The following is a 20,356-nucleotide window of genomic DNA, read 5'->3' as shown; positions in this document are numbered from 1 at the left end:
TTGATTTCAGAGTTTTCGTCCTAGCACAGTTGCTTGAACTGCAACGTGAGAATTTGTGCTATTCTTAGTTTTGTTTTGCAGTCTAACCTTAGAGATTTCAAGCCGCTAAAATGCAATGCAGCCATGCATGAGGCAGATGTGGTAGTTTCAAAAGTTGCTCTTACCAAACAGTGTCACTTCTTTTATCTCTGCTGAGAGGTTCGGGACTGTTTATTGGTAAACCTTAACCCAGGTTGTTTCAAAATTCATGGTCCGGTAGCTTAGCTCGCTTGAAAATTCCAACTGATAATACACATCATTCGGAATTATTAAGTTTTTTAAAGTGTCTTAAACTAATTTTTTGTGTTCAAGATTGAAAGAATAAACATAATGAGTCAAAAGTAGGAAAGAAATAAAGAAGGAATGTTAACTAAACATTTAATTAATTAAAATTTTTTTATAAAGTTAAAAGTAACCCATTTTTTAATTTACTAAAAGTCAGATTGAAAAGTAAAACTTGGTAGGCTAATTACTTAGTTCCTTAGTTGATATGGGCCTTTATTACTGCGACTTAATGTACCGTTAACTTATTCCTACCTCATAAGTGTTATTATCTTTCATAGTCATTGCAGGGTATACATTACAAACTGTATGCATTAGCATTTTCAGTAAGTATAAAAGATTCATTATTCATAAAAATAAAAAAAATTAAAAAGGCCCTTTAATTTCATAAAAACAGAATTTACTGATTTACTTAGTTCCGCATAAAGCTATTTAAATTTTGAAAACCTTTCGAAAAGTCTAAATTTACAAATACTATATTCATTTTAAAATTATTTTATTTATGGTTAATACACTACTCAGTAATATAAGTTTCTGCAGTGAAATATTTTTCTAAGTTAGTAGTTCATTTATTAGTTGGAAAATTATTCTAAATTGGTCCGATAACTTTTATTCTAAAATCCGATTTAGGGCCCTTCTGCGCGAGGGAGCTTGGCTCTTCTCTAGTGTCATTTCTATATTATTGCTATCTCGCCAGCAATATAATTTTATTAAGGATCAAATGTGTGACTAAATTTCTAAATTAGAAGAAAATCAGCTTACCAAAAGTGGTACTTTATCGGATAGATTTTTCAGGAGTTTTTTATATTTTCGAAAACGGCTCTTATGATTTTATTTAAATTCTGTATAGTGATTAAAACACATAAAATTAAAACTTTTACTTCAAAAATGTTTCACAAAAATTTGAATATGGCTATTTCTTAGAAAGTAGCGGGGATTCTAAAGTGATAAAAATTAATATCACTCAAATTTTGTAATTTTGAACAAATTTGTGAGTTAGAACTTTAAGAGTAATTATAAGATAAAGTGATGAGAGTGTCACACCAGATTTTTTTTCTTAACTTTTTCTTTATTGTTTACTAAACCGAACAGGTGCAGCAAAAATTCGTTTAAGATTAATACTTAACTTTTTATTATTACTTCTATATTGATTCTTTTTCATATTTTGTACTTATTTATTTAAAAAAAAGTATTGTTTTTAATAATTTGATTTTTGTTTATCCTCTTTGGTGTAAATTGTATAAATAAATGATACATCTTAAATTTGCCTTGTCTAATTATGTCTAATAAATGTTATTTTAAATTATATTTCTTTGTAACTGGGTGATTGCCCGTCTTGTAAATAAATAAATAATTATATTTTCTAGGACTAAGAAAGAAGTTTTCATTAGGCCCTCGAAAAAAGTAGTTGTTTAGTTTACATCCCATTTTAATAAAATAATTAGGTTTCCTATCAGAAATGTTCATTCGATTCTTTCAATCTGTTTACTAAATTGTAATTTAAACTAATTAATTAGCATTAAGGAAAATTAAGTTCACAAGATCTTCTCACCGATGGTATGACCTTTCAGATTTTTTTCCCTCATTCGCCGAATGTAATTAAATTTTTTCTCTTTCATTTTTTACAGATTATGAAATTGGAACTTTGGATACTTGTGATGCTAACAAGGGTATGCCTTACTCTCGCAACTGTTTACCCAGATGATGATGAAGAACAACTTTCAGACTGGGAGGAACTTGAAAGTGACTATTTTGGAATAGATTTCGATGATTTATATCTTTCAATGAATGATAACTAAAAGCACTTTTATGAAATAACATTTCATTCCAAAAAAAAAGGAGAGTAATAATGTGACCTATATTAAAAAATTATATTTTCATTTGAAAAAAAAATTCACATACAGTAATGTAATCTGTCTAAAAACCATAGTTTAAAAGCTAACAAAATGTTCTTAAAATTATCTTAATGCACTATCAGAGATGCGTTTTGAAGAGCGAGAGATAACGTAAATGAAGTCGAAATCTCTACACTAAACTACCTCTGACTAAAGGTGATTAATCCATTAAGGGATACCATAAACAAGCGTGCTATCCGGATAAAATCGAAGATACTATAGTCCCACTTCTTAATCCGGTTATTGTATTTGTTGTCCGACTTAAAATGCATTAAAAGAATGGTTAACTTACAAGCAATAAGTTGCGCACGTACAACAAGTGCAACTAATAAATCCTCTCTCTTCCATACATGCGCAAAAAAGGATTATCAAAGTAAATATGTTATTTCTTTTTCAATAATTCGAAAACGGCTCGATAAAAATTAATTAATTTTAACAAATATTGTAAAGGCGCTAATGCCACAGACGTCGATGCGCCGGAAAAAACAAATATTGTAAAGATATTAAGCATGTTGCTTATCAAACTAGTTTTGAGATTAGAAAATAGAACAAGTTAACCATACAAAGACGGATCTAAAATTAATTAATTGATTATTTCTTATTTTAGATTTCGTTGCCTTAAAATAAATAAAGAATGAAATTTAACATTGTATGCTGTGGCACTGATAAAGAAAATACTGACGTCTCTTTGGCTCCCTAACACTGGGTTTAAATAATTTTAAAACAAATAAAGGATAAGTAGCTCTTGTTACGTTCAAAACTTTTATGGTTGCCGGTTGCAATTAAGTTTAAGAAAGAAACTTCACCAATAAATTTCCAATATGAAAGATTTGGGAAATGACCAGAGAAAACTGAAAAAGACCGAGGGCTTTTTAAGTGATATAGACTTCAAAACCGATTTACTGTTTTCCCGCTTACATTACCTTTAAAAGGAATAGTATTCTGTAACATGAGAAGAAGGAGAAGATTCGGAAGTTAGGACTTAGAAACCATTGTTTTGATTGTGTTTTGGAGTTACAAGGTTACAAATGATATGCACCCAGCAAGAGATGCTACCCGGAATTCTCAGTCTACACGGAGAAACAGATGTCCATAAAAGTGAAAATCCTTTTATATATAACTGTGATTATTGAACCGTTGCATTGTACAGTGCCAAAACTTGGAATTTAATTGCAGTTGTAGCATTTTTCTTTGCATTCAATGTGTAGACGTTTGAGGTCCATATTTTTCTTAAATTTAAAGAATGTTAATGGTATTTATCGATACACTACAAACTAAAACGGTGAATAAGGTTTTAGGTTTGCAAGAAGTGAACACTGGAACTGACAAGCTACCATAGAAAAAAATGCGCTTTTTAATTTCCGTTTGTGATTAAATTTTGTATTTTTTTGATTTAGAAATTCAAAGTGCTAGATTAAATTTGCGAACAGCAATTCTCAATCGAAATTAATAAAAGTCATTAAAAAAAGTAAATGCACTTGAGATTTTTTCCGACAACAAAGAAGTCTGTTATCGAAATTTAGATAACATTTATGATAGGAATTTTATATAATACCTCAATTAATTGTAATCCTACTTCGAAACCATTAGGAGGAAATCATAATTCACGTCTATTAATAGGTAATTAATATTTTATTCACGTTTAAAAATATTTAATTACAATAATAGCTGGATCTCAATGCTAGACCATACCCAACAATGTGCCAGTAATGTAATGCTTTGTTTTTCATTTTCTTACCACTAAAGTAGAAGATTGTTTCATGGTAAATTTTTATTTTGAGTTTTCGTCGGAAGTAGACATTTTGAAGTCCCTGAAGTACGAAAAGGAATAGAGCAAGTTTTTTGAAGATTAATGATAGATTATAAACTAATATCTTGAAAAATTTAATATACATTCCGTAACTAATATAACTCAGTTTTTAAATTGGTTGATTTATTTATAAAAATAAATAGTAATACAATGTATTTTTCAAGGCGGCAATTGTTTAAATACAATTGTTAAATACAATTAAATGATTGAAGTGAATATTAAATTGAAATATCTGTTCTTTTAATTATGTAAACTTTTTTTACCGACATTTACTTACTAATATATTATTTCCTGCTAAAATAAGCGATGCTTTTTTAAAAACTTGACGCCCTAATTTTTATAGAAAAGTTTTTTGGATAAGAATTATAAGATTTATGACTACATACAGGTAATTAAGATAAATCGATTATGTAGTTGTTTGCGAGAAAGTTAAAAAAAAAACTTCTTTCTATTCCAATTTCGTGATAGATTTCTCTAATAAAATCTTTTTGGTATGGCAACCCTAATAACTCATTTTTTTTTTCAAAAACATTTCAACAAATAAAAAAGCATCAGTCAATCTACATTTTGTGCTAGACTTTCCTAGTCAAAACTTTTTGGTATGACTTTTAACATAGTAAAAAACTATTTGCTCAAAACGTTTTTGCAATGAAAAATTATTATTACCTGTAGCTTATATGCTATCTAAATCGACCAATTTAGGTACGGGTCGATTTTTACTGATTTTTAAAATAATTTGAAATGTACGCTGAAGGTCGTTCTATTCATACTTATTTCTTTCTGCATAAATCTATACTGAGAGAATGATTATTCTAAACCGATCATATTAAAAAGAAACTAAATATCATATAAAATAATTTATATTGGTTTCGCTTTTCGGATTAAAGCAACTTAAATTTATTTAGTGAATAATAATGATATAATTTCAGTTTTCTTCTTGTATTTTAGAAAATGAAATTTCAACTTTTGGTCGTCTTGCTACTTTTTGGAATATGTCTTGCCAGCCAGGGTCAAGGAATTGATGAAGAAAAAGTATATCCTGATTCTGAAGAAATTAAACCTAATTACGAGGAGGATACAGTTTTAGAAGGTGGCGACTCACAAAATTATGCGATACCTGAGAAGCTGAAAACCAGATTTCTAAACTTGAAGAATTCAAAAGAAATTATTATTAAATTGAACAAAGGTGTCGATAAAGTATTAGGTTTTGTAAGCGAAACTTTCAAATCCCTCGGAGCAAATAGTATTCCTTTGCCAGAAATTAGCAAGCCTTTTGGACATCCACCTTACGGTGGTACATTCAATGCTTCAAAAGGATACTTCAAAGATCCAGCATCGTTAGTAAGGACTGGAGATGTTGAAATATTGGTTAGAAATGGTACTGTGATTACATTACAAGTACAGTTAGGATTTAAAGTAGCAGAAGTTGGTTTTGAAGAATATCATTTGGATGTTTTAAATATACATCATAGAGGTGAAATTTCCGTTAGTGCTGAACAAAATTCAGTTGCTTTGAGATTAACTCTCGAATATGCACCAGTATGTAGCTTTCATTTGGATCAACTGGAATTTAATAAGTTAAGCGGAATTAAAATAAATATTACTGGTTTAGCTGAATTTCAAATAATGTTTAATGAACTTTCATCTTGGTTAATTTCAAATTTTGAATTGGCTTTTAAACAAAAAATTAATAAGGTATTATATGACACTACTAACAAAAGTATTAAAAATAAAGACATTTGCAAATATTTTCCGAAGTGAAACAAATTTGATAATAAATTAATAAGAGTAAAGTTGTGAGATGTGCATTGTTGCAAGTGTGTAATTTGTTGAAAATGTGCCTTATTTGTTCATGGAGTTTTATTAATGAATTATTTTATTACATCTTAAAAAAATTCTTTAAATTTTCATGGATTTTGAATTTTAGTTATTAAAAGTATGAAATTTAAAACAACCTCATTTTCAATTGTGACATATATATGTAAATAAAAATATGTTAATTCGCTTTGTTGAATATGAAATTTGAAAACTAATAATCGAAAATCTGCTTGATCGGAACATCAACAGTACTGTGTAAAGGAAGGTAATAAGTTCTTATTATTAAACTAGCGTTCATTTCATCATATTATTTCTTTTATAAATTGAACAAGTTCAGATTATCAAAATTTTGGATAAAAGTTTTTCTTTTGATGAGGATCGTTCTTTAGCTGTGGTGAAAGCAGCTATGAGACGGAAGTCTTTACTCAAATTTCCTGGCTTTCTAATTTAGGGGTGACGCACGATCAACAACTCTACTCGTTTAAAACATCTCGCTGCGAATGCAGTACAATGAAGAGCCGGAAAGAATTCAGGTGACTTCTGTGCAGTGAATGCAATTTAAAATCAATTTAGAATGTAATACAAGAGGTGTAGTACAACATGCAAGCAGCAATGGCCTAGAAAAAAGTAAAAACTACTTGTCTAGTTCAGAGTTGTCCTTACAAGAGATGAAATAGGAAAAAAAAAACAAATTTTGTCATTAACAACCTTTATTAAGCAAATATTTTAGGAGCGGATGAATGAAAAGAAAATCGTTTAACCCTGTGCTAAACTGGAAGATCATAATAAAAAAAAATTCTGCAATTCAAGGCCAGCTAATGTGACCCACAGTAAACCCGATCTTCCGCATGTTAAGGCCTCAAAATAATTGATTTTGTCAAAAAAGGTATGGTATGCAGCAGTACAGTACTAGATTTAACAAATCAGAAAATTCATAGCGGTTCTTGAGTACTCCCAAATGAACTAACAAAAAATCGAACAGATTTCACCCGCGCTACGAATAAAAAAGATAACGGAACCGAGGAGCAGTTGCAGTGTCTGTTCTCTATTCAATAAGAGTTCTCTGTTGTCAAATGCTGGCTAGGAAAATAACTTCTTAGCTACAAAAAACATTCGAGAATTCACAGAAAATTCTGTTTTTCAGAACTTACTTTGCAAAAGACCTTCATTTTTTATTTTTTCATTCATTTCATTCTTGTAAGAAACATGAATTTAATATAAGTTAAGTAAAAGAAAAGTGTTAGTTAAGATACTTAAGAAAATAATTTTAAATTTCAGACTTGAAAAACATTTCCTAAATAAATCTTGAGAAACTTTTCAAGCGTGAAACATCATTGGTCAAAAATATTTTAACAGCCATCTGTTTACTTATTGATTACCGTACAAGATGTTTGTTATTAGTGTTACCTAGGATACACTTGTCCATTTAATAGATATTTTCTACTTAACCGGTTTACTTAATAATAATTAGTATGTATGATGAAGAAATCGATGTGGCTGATGCAGAGGAAGTGCAAAGCTTGTCAAATCGAAGCCCTGAACCCGAAGTTGAAGATTTTAATGATTCCTCAAGGATGAAGGTTAGAGCTGAACTCAAACCAAAGGTAGAAAGACCACAATCTGCTAAAATATCTGTAAGTCTGCTACGTTTTATTTACTATAGTATTGCACCTTTCTTTTATTTAAATTAAAATAGTATGCACCTCTTCGACAAAGACTCCCTTCTCTAATTTGAACTAAACCGGCCAGTAAGAAATTATAATGAACAAGCCGACTCAGGGAAAAAAATATATATTTCAAGCCGTGCAGTGCGTAATATTTTGCCTTGTGTACATTTTTATAAATGAAATCAATAATATATTGTGTATATTTTGTGTTTAATTTAAGATAGAAAGTAAAATGAATGCCAAAGCGGATAAAACATGCATAATTGCTTGAATTGAAATACCAAAAATCACATTGTTTGACTGACTCTTTTTAAGTGACATATCAAATTTATCTCTATAGAATTAAGAAGTTCGACAGAAAATATAGGGATATATGTTAGCTTGTTGATTAGTAATCCAATTTAGTTTCTTAAGTGACCACCATAGATGTTAGAGGAAAAGACTATCCCAGATTATTTAAAAGTTGAGCTATTGAACCTCCCTTTTCACTCTATTTTTTAGATAGATTTTATGGTTCTTATTATACTACAGTTACATAGTTTGTAACGCTTGGGCAAAAATTGCCTTTAATTTTCGATGGACCAACCTCTGCAAATAATTTAAAAACAGCGAGTAAAACAGTTGCGATAACAGGCAACCTTGATGTAGCAAATTTATTTTTGTAAATGATAAATTTCAAGCACCTAAATTATTTTATGCAGTTATTTACTCAAGTGTTTGACTAAATGCAAAATAATAGTTGCTCAACATGCCACTTTTTTAAATATGCACATAGTTCTTATCAGCTATTTAACCATAGAGTTTACACAAACTATCCAGAAGTTATAGAATACCTGCCATGTATTTCAAAGCTACCAGCTTTTTTATTTTTAAATTTTTTGTTTCCCAGCTCACAAAGCTTCGGTAATCGATAGTAAAAGCAGGCGTATGATAGTTATTTTTAATGATGCTTGATCCATTGTATTGTGTTTGGTTTAATTTAAAGTAACTTGTACAACACTTAAACAATTTTAAGTTATAGATAAACCAGGATCAATGTTGATGCCCCCATAAATTGCAGTTTTTACAGCCTGTAGTAATCTTCATCCGATGATGTGTCATCGTTCTATGTGTGGGTTTACTATTATTTACTACCAATTCGAATCACAAAAAAATACAGAACACCACAAAAACTCTTTATTTTTATATTTTATTACAATTAGCAACGTGGTACTGGCACTTTTTGCAGTACCAACGTTATCTACATGAATCACATACATATCTTATTTCATACCGCCTAGCCGACTAGGTTACATTTTTTAATCAAAATAAGATTCAGGCGGTCCCCCACACTATGTACCATATGTTACATATGTTCTAGTTCTTGAACTATGTTCAAGTAATTTTTTTTCTTAATCCATTTCGAGTACCCAAATTGCAACAAAATATCGATCAAAGTGATTAATATGTTCTCATTGTTTCTGTGAGTTATGTTACAGAAGAAACACACTTTTTGGAATTTCTTGCTTGATAAAATTTAAAATCTCAAGATTTTTAGCTAAACCGTAAAAACAGTGTACTTTTAAAAAATTAATGTAATAACTATAAATGAAAAAGAAATAACAGAGAAGAAGTTTCATAAAAAATTTATTTACAGTCAATAACCAATCAGACAATTACAAAATTACGTTAATAAAATCAAACTAAATACAGACTAATAGATGCTGAAGGAGGCCTTATTAGGCCGAAAAATCCTATTAAAATATAGAAAAATTAAGGAGTTTCGTCTACTAATCAAGAATCTACGAATCCTTTCCACATTTATCTAACGAAGAATGGTTTATTAAACTCTGTTTCATGATAGTCAAGAACACCATCAAAAGCACGTCAGACCCCATCGATAAACTCATATAAGAGGGAAACTGATGATTCAGATGCTTCAGATAATTCAGAAGATGACGATGATGACATCAGGGGACCCACAATTGATGGGTAAAAAGTTTACAACAAAAATTTTTCAATATATATATATATATTATATAAATAATCTCTTAATTATTTTTTTACATTCTCTTGCTACCAGTTATAAAAGTCATATGTTTTTGATGATCAAAATTTTGTTTTCTCATTTTCAGGGCTTACGATCCAAAAGATTACGAACATTTGCAAGTGTCTGGAGAGATTAAGGAACTCTTCGAATATATCACTTAGTAAGCAATTTGTATTGATTTTTAATCTATTATGATTGGCTTTATGAGGAATTATTTTTTATGAAGAACTAAGAGTAAATAATCACTCGCATCGAATTTTCGTTTCCTACAATTTATGAAAATAAAGAACATTACTGGAGTAATTGTTCATTATCAGTGCTGGATATCTTTTAAGAGATTATTTTATCCTATAATTTATCCAGTTCCTTATTAAAAAAAAAAAATCTATTAAAATAATGAAGGTAAAATAAATAAAGGTTTGAATATTCTTAAGAAATAATACAAGAAAATCATTAAAGAATAGAGTTGCAACGATAATAAAAGTAGATTGAGCGTGATGCGAAGAAGTCTATAAATTAGATTATAAATAATAAAAATGTTAATGCTGGGACATTGTTTTTGGTAAAAAGAATTATATTAATTTTTTTTTAGCGAAGTATTTATGAACATAATCTTGGAACTATCTTTAGAAACATAACATAACAAAAAAAAAATTCCAGGATATTAAATTTTAAAAACAGATACATTGATTTACTGGAGGAGTTTAAAATGCACAATCCTCACTAAAAATAACTTTTGTTTTATTACTTTCAAATGGCCAAAATGATTTCGTGTTTGAACTGCAAGAATTGTAGATTAAAACTACTGTTAAAACTATATTTAAGCCCAATCCTGTTGTGGTCCCCTAAAACATCAATGTTGTGCATAAATGTTAGCGTCTAAAAAATCTTTAATATGCTAGTGAGGAGCTCAATTTGCCTGGGAGTTTCCGTTAACCAAAAATTACAGGCCCTGTTGTTTGTGTAATTGTTTGAGGAGTCATTAAATGTTCGTGTTAGACTGTGGTACCCGCAGGGACTCGAAGTTCCATGGAGAAATTATATCTCCTCAGTGAAGAACTGGAAGGCTGGAAGTATGTTAATGAGTTATTGGACTTCGATGATTAAAAATCAAAGATATTGTCTAAGACTCATTTCTTGGCCAAAGAATTTTTAAAAGAGGAAGATAGTGTTGACTTTTTCCAAAATACAGGTTGTTGTTATTAATATTTTATTTTGATAAGCACTAAAATATCGGCTTCTTAAGGACAAACTAGTATTTAGTAAGGTTGTAAACTTTTTAAAATTTTGTCTGACCATGCATGAATCTTAAGCCTGTCTTAAATTCCATCTAAACCAGCAATGGATACAATTATAAGTAACAAATTTTATAAATATTGCTGAATTCTTTGAACAGTTTAAAGATTTTCTTAGATTGTAAAATGTTAAAACTATTACAGTAGTCCTAGTAATTAATTCTTAGAAAATAGTAATTTTAACTAAAATGTTCTGCTAAAAATTATACCAGTCTATTCTATACTGGGATCCTCTTCGTTTAAGATTAGAATTTTTTGTGAACAAATCAAATTTTTGATTCTAGTAAACAAATTTGAAATATTATAATTATTCTTATTCATCAAGTTTTACTTTTTTAATAAAAATAGTTTATATTCAGCCACATGTTTTTATGTAGTATTCTACTGTTATGTTCGTATACTTAGTTATACACCTCAAGTGATTGAACTCGACTATAAACTAGAGCCGTTCGTACCAGATTACATACCAGCCGTTGGTGATATTGATGGCTTTCTGAAAGTTGGACGACCCGATGCAAAAGAAGATATGCTGGGCATAGCTGTGTTAGATGAACCGTCTGTGGGACAAAGCGATCCAGCAGTATTGCATCTTAGGCTGAGAGCTCAGTCTAAGCAAAGTTCAGCAAAACAAATTGTATGTTAATATTTTTGTAATTGATTAGATTGATTATACTTTTTAGTTGCAACCTTTTTTTTCACTTTCTCAAATGATCTTTTTAATGTTTAAAAATCTATTAAATTAGAATTATATCTTTAAAAAAAAAATTAAAATTTTATCGTAGGTAGTAAAGAAGTTGCATAATGCAGAAAAAAACCCAAAAGCAATCGATAAGTGGATTCATGATATAGGGGAACTTCATAAATCTAAACCAGCCCCGACTATGGAGTATTCAAGGTTTGAGTATCTCAGCAAAATATTCGATAATTTCATTTAAATTATGTTTTTTACAAAAAGTGTTTCAGGTAGTAAGAGGTTGCTTTAAAAGGTTAGTGATTTCAATATTTTAATTATTTTCAGACCAATGCCAGATATAGACACATTAATGCAAGAATGGCCACCGGATTTTGAGCAAAAATTAAATGAAGTAGGATTGCCATTGGAAGAATTGGATGTTGATCTTCTCACATATGTCGATATCATATTCGGTGAGTACAATTAAGACGCGTATAACGATTCTTTGTTAACTTCAAATAGGATTGATGGACATGAAAACCCAGGATATTTTAAGTGGTACGGAAGATCTTTGCTAGATGTAATTTTTACCTTAAAATAGAGTTTCTCCTCGTAAATGCCGTTGGACATATTTTTTTGCGTATTTTAATACTTTCTGCCTCAACTATTTACTTTTCCATTAATACCAGAAAAGCGTAGTGGGGCAAGTAATAATCTTTACTTAAGTAAAATAAATCAAATATGGAACTCTTAATTGTACTATTGCTGTTCTGGTACCTATTTTCAAACAAACTCCTTCAATTATATGGAGTCATTTTCCAGTCCGTATAATGTGGTCTAAAATTTCAAGATTATGCTCCATATTTACCATCGTTCATTAAACAAAATAAAGAAATGGATCCATTCTTTTAATGTTTCAATATTTCAATTTATATCAAATGACCAAATTTTGTCGCAAATTAAAGTTAACTTCCATGTAATAAACTTTCTACTTAACTGCCTTACAACAATTTGAAAAAAATCTGAGGATAATTGCAATAATAAATTATTATTTTAATAATTACTTTAAAGTTAAAGAGATGAACTTGATATTTATGTACCGTAGAGACACATTTGGCATTTTCTGTAAAAAATGTTAGTGTTTTAATAATTAGTATTTGTAACCAATTAAGCATTTTTGTTATTATTAATTTATTTCAACATAGTTTTTTTTTAAATAGCTTTATTCGACATACCCTGTTACGAATCTAGGATTGAGTCTCTACACTTACTGTTTTCTCTGTATTCTGCGGTCAAAAACTACAAGAATAATCAGAACGCTAATTTTGAAAGTGAATCAATTGATAATTGAAGTGTCTCGTTCTCTGATAAGGAGGAGTGCAATTTTAATTTTTAATAATTGTGTAAACTTGTAATTATTTCTAATACATACTTTAATATTTTTTTTGTTATAATCAAAACCATTTTTTTTTCTATTATAACTGTACAAGTGAGTTCAAACATAATATATATTTTTTAATATATTTACTTTCTCTTAAAAAGAAAGATAGGCTGCCTTGTAGAGGGCAAGTTTTTTTAATTTCAAGAACCATAGCAATTATAATTTTTTTTTTTTACTCATTGTGTTTCTTTAAAGAATTATAATTAAAAATTAAAAGCAAACCGATATAAAAATTCATGATGTAGGAGTAAAAATATTAATATGTATAAAAAAGATTTGGATCTTTTTGAAAATTAATTGCTTTTAGTTGTTAACATCGTTTTTCAGACGCGACGAACTTAACGTGCAGTTTAATCGTATGTATTTAAATTTCAAACTAAATCAAAATGTGATTTCCCCTGAAGCATAATCGCATTTGAAGGCTTCGAAAGAAAAAAAAAAATGACATCTTTATTTAGATTCACGTATCTGCTAACTGCCCAACTACTAAATATTAGACCTAAAAGTAATATTCAATAGCACACACCATCTTGTTACTAATTAATAGTCTTAAAAAAAAAAAAAATCGATTTAATTCAACTAAATTGTATTTATTTAAAAATATTTGCTTTTCAATTTATTCAACAATTTCAATAAGAGACCCTATTTTTAACAATAAATCTTTTCAAATTTAAATTAACATTAAAATGTAAACTTATATACTTTAAAATGGTTATTCCAAAACAGTTTTTTAAAAGTGTAAGCTAGCTTTTAATATAAAATATAAAATTTAAATTAATTCTTTTGTTAACAATTAAAACATGATTAAATTCAGGCGATATAGGTAATATTTATGTTCAATTAAAGAAAGAGTAAAATGGCACTTGCTCAATTCTAGTTAAGGATTGTCACACAGGTGCGAATTTGCTAAATGAACAAGAGCTTTAAAGCACTATTTTTAATGCATAGACTTCTACTTTTGGGGGAATAAAGTGATTAGTTGACTCATTAAAGAATTTTTTTCAAGCATCTGTTATTCTTTAGAAAAGATGATGCAATAATAAACATTCGTTCTTAATCTAATTCATTCCCTATACTCACTCTCTATTCTAAGAATAATTGGGATGTGGTCATAAGTTAATGAAACATGATACAGTACAATTTGAAAATACATAATAGAAAAAAAAAAAATTCAGGTACAGTACGAACTAATAGTCATTTAATTAAAACAAGTAAAATAAACTCAAGCTAAATTTACAATAACTAACTAGTTTAAATCTTTCACCTCAATTTACATTAAATTTTCCTTTTTGTTTATTAATCAAAACTTATTTAAATTTTTGAAGGTAAACAATAATGTAAAAACTTTCAATTTGTCACTATGAAGATATATGATACATTGTTTTTAATGTAATTAATTTTCCAGAAATCAAGAATCAATGTATTAAATAAAAATAAACTTCATCTCTTATCTTGGTTCGTATTCCTTATTCTCTTCAGAATTTAGAAATGTTCAGTAACAAAATTGTTTAGAAATGAAACAATATTTCACATATTGAATGCTTATTATTTTTGTTATTCAATTTGAAATTTATATTTCTACTAGAATTTCCTCAATAGTTTTTCTTGATAAATCAGGTACGGTGGCATCATCTGCAGGATAGCCGACTGGAAGTAGTAACGTTAATTTTTCGTTTCTAGGTCTGCCCAGAAGAACTCGAATAGCTGGTCCACAGTTAAGAGGTGTGCTAGTTAATGATACCAAACCTGCGTGCTAAAACATTTAAAAACAGTACAAATAAAAGGAAAGGAACGTAGCAATTTTTTTTTTTTTTTTTATCCCAATTGTGATATTTTAATAATAAGAGTAAATTCTGAAATCCAAGACAAAATTAAAGCCAAAAGATTTTTCTAAAATCTAAGGACTTCACATTTGCGCTTAGTCTTGTAATTTTTTTTATCACGAAACATGGTTTTCAACTACCTTGAACTTGTGTTAAATAAATTTTCTCGCCCACACAGAATCTCAGATATGTAAACTCTAATGAAAACTCAAAATTGGGTAGGTAGAAGTGAAGGAAAAGGAATGAATTAGCTGTTATTAGCATGGAGAAACGTAAGATGGATGCGGATTCAAATCCAGGCATGCTACTCATAGATTTATTTTTCCTTATAACCTCCGTAGTTGGAAAAAATACTGGTCACTCAAAAACGTCTTTAAAGCCTTATTAAGTATGGAAATAAAAAAGCAAGTATTTAATAATTGCATAACTCTCTGACTTCTGTATGGTGCTTAGACTTGGTCTTTTAAAAAAATAAAAAATGAACAACGCTTACGTTATACACAACGTGCTATAGAGAGGAGCTTAGAGTGAAAAAGAAGGATAGAGTCCGAGCAACGTGATTAGAAGGAAGACTAGTCTCACAGATGTGGTAATGTCAGCTAAAAAATGAAATGGAAGTGGGCTGGTCAACTGTGCAGATTTGAATATGAAAGGTGGACTCGAACTTGCGTGGAATGATGCCCTTTCGACAGGAAAAGAAGAAGAGAAAGGCAGCTTCTTAGGTGGTGCGATGAATTGAATGGAGTAGCGGGCATTAACTTCAGTAGAAAGGCAAAGACTAGAGAGGAGTGGGCCCACAATGGGAGAGGCCTTTGCCCAGAAATGGGCCTAATTCCAAAATGTAAACATTTAGATTTTTTATTATTTATAATTTATGATATTTGTTAATTAGTTTTTTATTACTGTAATAATGTAAAGTGTAAATAAACCTTTATTTCTCTATTAATCTTGTTATTTATAATTTATAAAAACGAAATTTAAAATATTTGGTTTATTTGTTTGGAATTAATAAAGACTACTTTTATTTTTATTATTTCTTTATTTACGTTTCTTAATATTTTTAATTTATCGATTACGTGGCGTAATAGATGAGCTCCCTTCTATGGCAACTCGTGGGCCCGTTTCTTCCATTAATCGAGGCCCAAACTCCTGTACATTCCCAATGTATCCTAATTCTTAGATTATTATGAAGGAGTCTCGGACTAAACAAATACTGCAACACTGTATTTTCTTCTCTTCCAATTATTGAGGGAATGAATGATCAAAGTATGAAGCTTCTAGGGCAACTGTTTTAACAACTGCTAATATTTCTCTTATTTACTCCTTATTTCCACTCAGCGGAAACTTAAATCACTATGGGGGGTCCTAAAATAAGTACGAGTCTGAACAGCATAAAATATTTTTTTCTTGTAAGCTGACTTCACTCGCCAGCTTTACCAGATACGGTTTTTTTCTTATATAACCGCTCAAAGCAAAACAAGCTCATATCATACTGCTTTTGTTTGAGACTTCATATTTTAAATAAAAACTATTCTCAAGTCCACGGAAACGTTTCCAAAAATAAGATAAAAATGATTTACTTACATGTACGGCAGCAAGTAAAATACCAGCAGCAATTGCTACGCTCATTTCATTATAATAATGCATTTTTTTTAAACCATTTTCTTTGAAACTGTAAAGTTGCTTAAATACTAAAATTAAATAAGGTGCAGTTGTTATATATTCCTTTTCCCAATCAGTCTTCAACGGTTTTAGGTCAGTTACCCAAGTATCGCCTGTAAATGGATAGGTACAAAATTTTGTAGCTATTAAACTTACTATTCTATATCATCTATAAGTTTCATTTGAAACTTACCCATTCTTCTCTCATAATTCACTCTTTCCTCGTTTTCTACAATATCTCTAATTTTTTGTTTAATTTCTTTGTCAGAAACTAATACATACGTCCATGGTTCTGTGTGGGCTCCACTGGGTGCCGTTCCTGAAATTTAGTGATAACATTGTCCTAGTAACAGTATTATATTTGTAATAGTATTTTTAGAAGTTCATTTCATAATTCATTTTAAGCCCTCTATTTTCAAAAAAAAAAGAAAGAAAAGAAATTTGTTCAACTAATCTGCTGTCACAATAACTTAATTAAAATTAATGAAAACAAATAAAACTTACCCGCAGTCATAATTATATTTTTCAATATTTCTATAGGAACAGGATCAGAACTAAAAAATCTCACGGTTCTTCTTTTTGCCATCATTTCTAAAAATTCCTTAGATTTCTTTAGCGATTCTTCAGGAGATATTCTAGAAAACTCAAAAGGAACATGTTTCAAGTCCATGGGCAAAGCTGGTACAGCTGCATCAACCTCTTGATTGTTCTCACTTTCGTCTTCTAATTCGTCCAATTCATCAAGTTCATCAAAAATATCTAAAGAACATTTAAAAAAATTAACTTAATTTAAGTAATATCTAAATTTCCTAAAATGTTATTATCTGTGGACCTAGCTCTAATAATGGATGGAGTTTTTTCTCTAAGGGTTAACTCAATTATTCCTGAATACAGATCTCTGTGGAATACCACTTAGAAGAAGGCTTTCTTGAACTGCCTCGAAGGGCCTGATTGCTTCATAAAAAAAGAATCTGACTGCGAATATAAACTCTATTTAAGAACCTTACATCTGAGTTACCCTTACCACCTAGTCTGAAGAAAAGTTAGATCAGGCTGACTTACGTTTTTACATTATATAGACTATATTACTCACTAACTAGCATGCCCTAACTCATCTTATTCAGCAGACTCAGACAAATCTAGCACACCACTGGCAACATTGTTTTTATTTATTTAGTTTAGCTTATGTATTTGGTGAAAACTTCCAAATAGTCCCTAATATTATTTAATAGTACAACTGTTTTTTTTCCTTTTCGCCATGTAATATTCAGACAATTTATACGATTTCTTATTACTCTGTATATATGCAAAGTAAAGCCTTGGTTTTATTCTCTTTACCATTTAACATCAAAAAAGACTAAGTTCGATGATCATTAAAAAATGTTCATTAATCACCTCAATTATAAAAGCGGTCACACTAAAAAAAGATTAGGTTCTTTCATTTGATTGGAATTTTTATTAAACTTTACACTTGTCTAATCAATTTTTTTCTCAATATAATAAGATGTCAATTTTAAAAAGGATGTTGTATACATTATTAGAAATGGAAGTATACATGATAAATGCGATTATCTTTTTATTTTTTTTAATCTCTTTGAAGACTTGATTTATTTCATAATCCTGGGCTTCTCGAATCTTTCTTGATTCTACGGATTCCTTTTAGCTCACTGGAGAAGTATAATACTGCTCTAACTGCTCGTACATTGTTCAGAGGCCGGCAAACTGAGCTAATATACCTCAGACTTAAAACGCCTTGTTTGGAACCTGGACTGTCTTACGTCCGTATTCTCTAGTGGGATGAGCCACTTCTTTTAGCATAATTATTTGGGTTAATTGAACCACACCGTAGGACATCCCTCCGTAATAGAAATACATTGAAAAAGTTGTAGACTCTCACATTCTATAAACGAAACTGACAACCAAGGGAGCCACAATGGATCTTTTAGATGGGCAGGGAATATGGCATTTTGGTGAATCTCCTAAAAACTACTTCCACTATTGTGTAAGATTATTGTAATACAGCTCTTTCGCTAGGAAAGCAAACAATTTGAAAAGGAGAGAAGAAACAAGCCGATTTGAAGTGGAAGAGAAGAAATAAACAAAAAATTGGAAATGGAAAGATATTTCTTTAGAAAAATTAAATAAAATTTCTTATTTATGAGAAGTTTCCAAAATTTGTCTTAAACATAGAGGGACGAAGAACATTTGTAGGATCGTATAATATCTATCGTATTATTGAAGCTTTACTTCTTTTTAACATCAGCTACTGCTAAAGAGACTTATTGAGAAGTTAATGACACTGAAATGTCAATTGTCAATTGATTTCAATGTCATCAATAACATTGAAAACAAAAACAAGGAAGACAAATCTTTGGATGTAAGTAATCACTACTTTTTCAGTCGGCTTAACGTCCAACTATATCTTCAGTCCAAAAAAAGAGTCAGTTACTAAAATATTACGTACTATTAGTACTCAGTGTACCAATCGATCATGCTATAGCAACTGTATTTGTAAACACAACAGGATTATATTTTTATACAAATATTTTTTAAAAATTAAATTAATATTATTTATTCATATATCAAAATAGAATTTTATGATTTCTCATTATAGCAAAAGAAGAAACCTATTTGTAATTAAGTTATATTTAATTAAACAGTTTTATTGAAATAAACTAGGTTGTTACAATTTTTATAAATCTATTCATGCTATTAGTAAGGATTAATTAGCTTAATGAAAGTCAGTAAAAATTATTAGGTGTACTCAAATACTTAACCGTTTCCCACCTAAAAAGGAATAACTGATGTAAGTATGTGAATAAAACGTAGGATAATTGAATGAAATTATTTAATGAGTTCTTAATGTGCGATCATTTTCAATGAATAGTAAATAGAATAAATTTTTATCTACCTTGTTCAGGGGGCAGACATTCATCTCCAGGAGTTTCTAGAGCAGTTTTGAATAAAACTACACCAGCTAGGAGGCATACAATTCCTGTTATTATAAATGGCCAGTATTCCAAAAAAAATGGCATATGTTCAGAAAAAAAACTGATCGTCCTAAATAATAAAAATTCATTTTACGTAAACATAATTATCTTTATTTTAAAATAAAGAGCATATATTGCAGTATTGTCCTTACATTTCCTCTAAATCCATGTTTATAGATTAGTGTCTAATACAGTACTGAAATCTATAAGCTATTAAACCCAATATATTGATTACCCAGGGTAAAGACACAATTAAAAATAAATCAATATTGCATTAGAATTACGTTTTATCCGGTTTTATTTAATACTAATGTAAAAATTCGCGCAGTAATGAGTTTTAGTTCCACAAAATAACAACAGTCTAATAGTACCAAAAAAAAAAGACAGAGCAAGGGAATCAACTTTGAACAAGTTTTAGTTCAACTCTTATCTTACGTAACTGTTTTTGCCAAATATGAACATAAGTACCTAAGGCGCAAGAACTTGTTTTACGCGCTTGATAAATATTTTGCTAAAAGCTAAAAAAACAATTTGCGTTTTTATCAATTCGCTCTGACTCAAAGGTTTTTACGTTTTGTAATAGAAATGTCAAACAAGTAGACTGTTTCAGAACTTATTTCTTAGCTTGAATGGTAACATTCAACCAACAATATTAAAAATATACCTCAAAACTTATTTTTGCGAAATAATTATTAGCATGCTTAGTTCTGAAAACATTCGAAAACTAAATTTGTCACAAAGGCTAAAAAAACAAAAGCATCCGGTGTTAGAAATGAAATAAGTAAATGAATAATGCACATTTTTTCAGGCGGACTTTGCATCTATCATCCGTTCTGATCTATGACGGGAGTTGAGTATGGTGGTTGAGATTAAAAAGATTTTTCTGAGAAATTCATTGTTTTTGAAAGTGATTCTGATTTGTAAGGGACTAT

At 29.4% G+C, this 20,356-nt stretch overlaps 3 protein-coding genes across 5 annotated transcripts; 2 read left to right on the top strand and 1 right to left on the bottom strand.

The window, feature by feature from the left end:
- Nucleotides 1-3,710: 3,710 nt before the first annotated feature.
- On the top strand, nucleotides 3,711-6,040 carry LOC141455987 (uncharacterized). Its single transcript, XM_074131531.1, has 2 exons — nucleotides 3,711-3,836; nucleotides 4,975-6,040. The coding sequence occupies exon 2, from the start codon at nucleotides 4,978-4,980 to the stop codon at nucleotides 5,785-5,787; it is 810 nt and encodes a 269-aa protein (XP_073987632.1). The 5' UTR covers nucleotides 3,711-3,836; nucleotides 4,975-4,977; the 3' UTR covers nucleotides 5,788-6,040.
- Nucleotides 6,041-7,209: 1,169 nt separating this feature from the next.
- Nucleotides 7,210-15,718, top strand: IFT46 (intraflagellar transport 46). Of its 3 annotated transcripts, none has more exons than XM_074131529.1 (8): nucleotides 7,210-7,478; nucleotides 9,355-9,482; nucleotides 9,626-9,700; nucleotides 11,241-11,469; nucleotides 11,618-11,730; nucleotides 11,854-11,981; nucleotides 14,355-14,404; nucleotides 14,630-15,718. In XM_074131529.1, exons 1-7 carry the CDS (start codon nucleotides 7,317-7,319, stop codon nucleotides 14,378-14,380), a joined length of 861 nt encoding a protein of 286 aa, XP_073987630.1. In that variant the 5' UTR covers nucleotides 7,210-7,316; the 3' UTR covers nucleotides 14,381-14,404; nucleotides 14,630-15,718. The 3 variants fall into 3 exon arrangements, 2 of the variants coding, with proteins under 2 accessions (XP_073987630.1, XP_073987629.1); XR_012459554.1 differs by having other exon boundaries at nucleotides 7,212-7,478; nucleotides 12,729-14,404; XM_074131528.1 differs by having other exon boundaries at nucleotides 7,212-7,478; nucleotides 12,729-15,718.
- Iyd (Iodotyrosine deiodinase) lies at nucleotides 13,915-19,797 on the bottom strand. Its single transcript, XM_074131530.1, has 6 exons — nucleotides 19,577-19,797; nucleotides 19,346-19,494; nucleotides 16,939-17,193; nucleotides 16,628-16,753; nucleotides 16,357-16,547; nucleotides 13,915-14,702 (listed from the first exon to the last, which is right to left on the bottom strand). Exons 1-6 carry the CDS (start codon nucleotides 19,591-19,593, stop codon nucleotides 14,520-14,522), a joined length of 921 nt encoding a protein of 306 aa, XP_073987631.1. The 5' UTR covers nucleotides 19,594-19,797; the 3' UTR covers nucleotides 13,915-14,519.
- Between the last annotated feature and the right edge of the window lie 559 nt (nucleotides 19,798-20,356).

Source organism: Rhodnius prolixus, unplaced genomic scaffold (genome assembly GCF_049639745.1).
Source record: "Rhodnius prolixus isolate KJV_2025 unplaced genomic scaffold, Rpr scaffold_4, whole genome shotgun sequence".
NCBI lineage: Eukaryota > Metazoa > Arthropoda > Insecta > Hemiptera > Reduviidae > Rhodnius > Rhodnius prolixus.
This window is presented reverse-complemented; position numbering and strand designations above follow the sequence as displayed.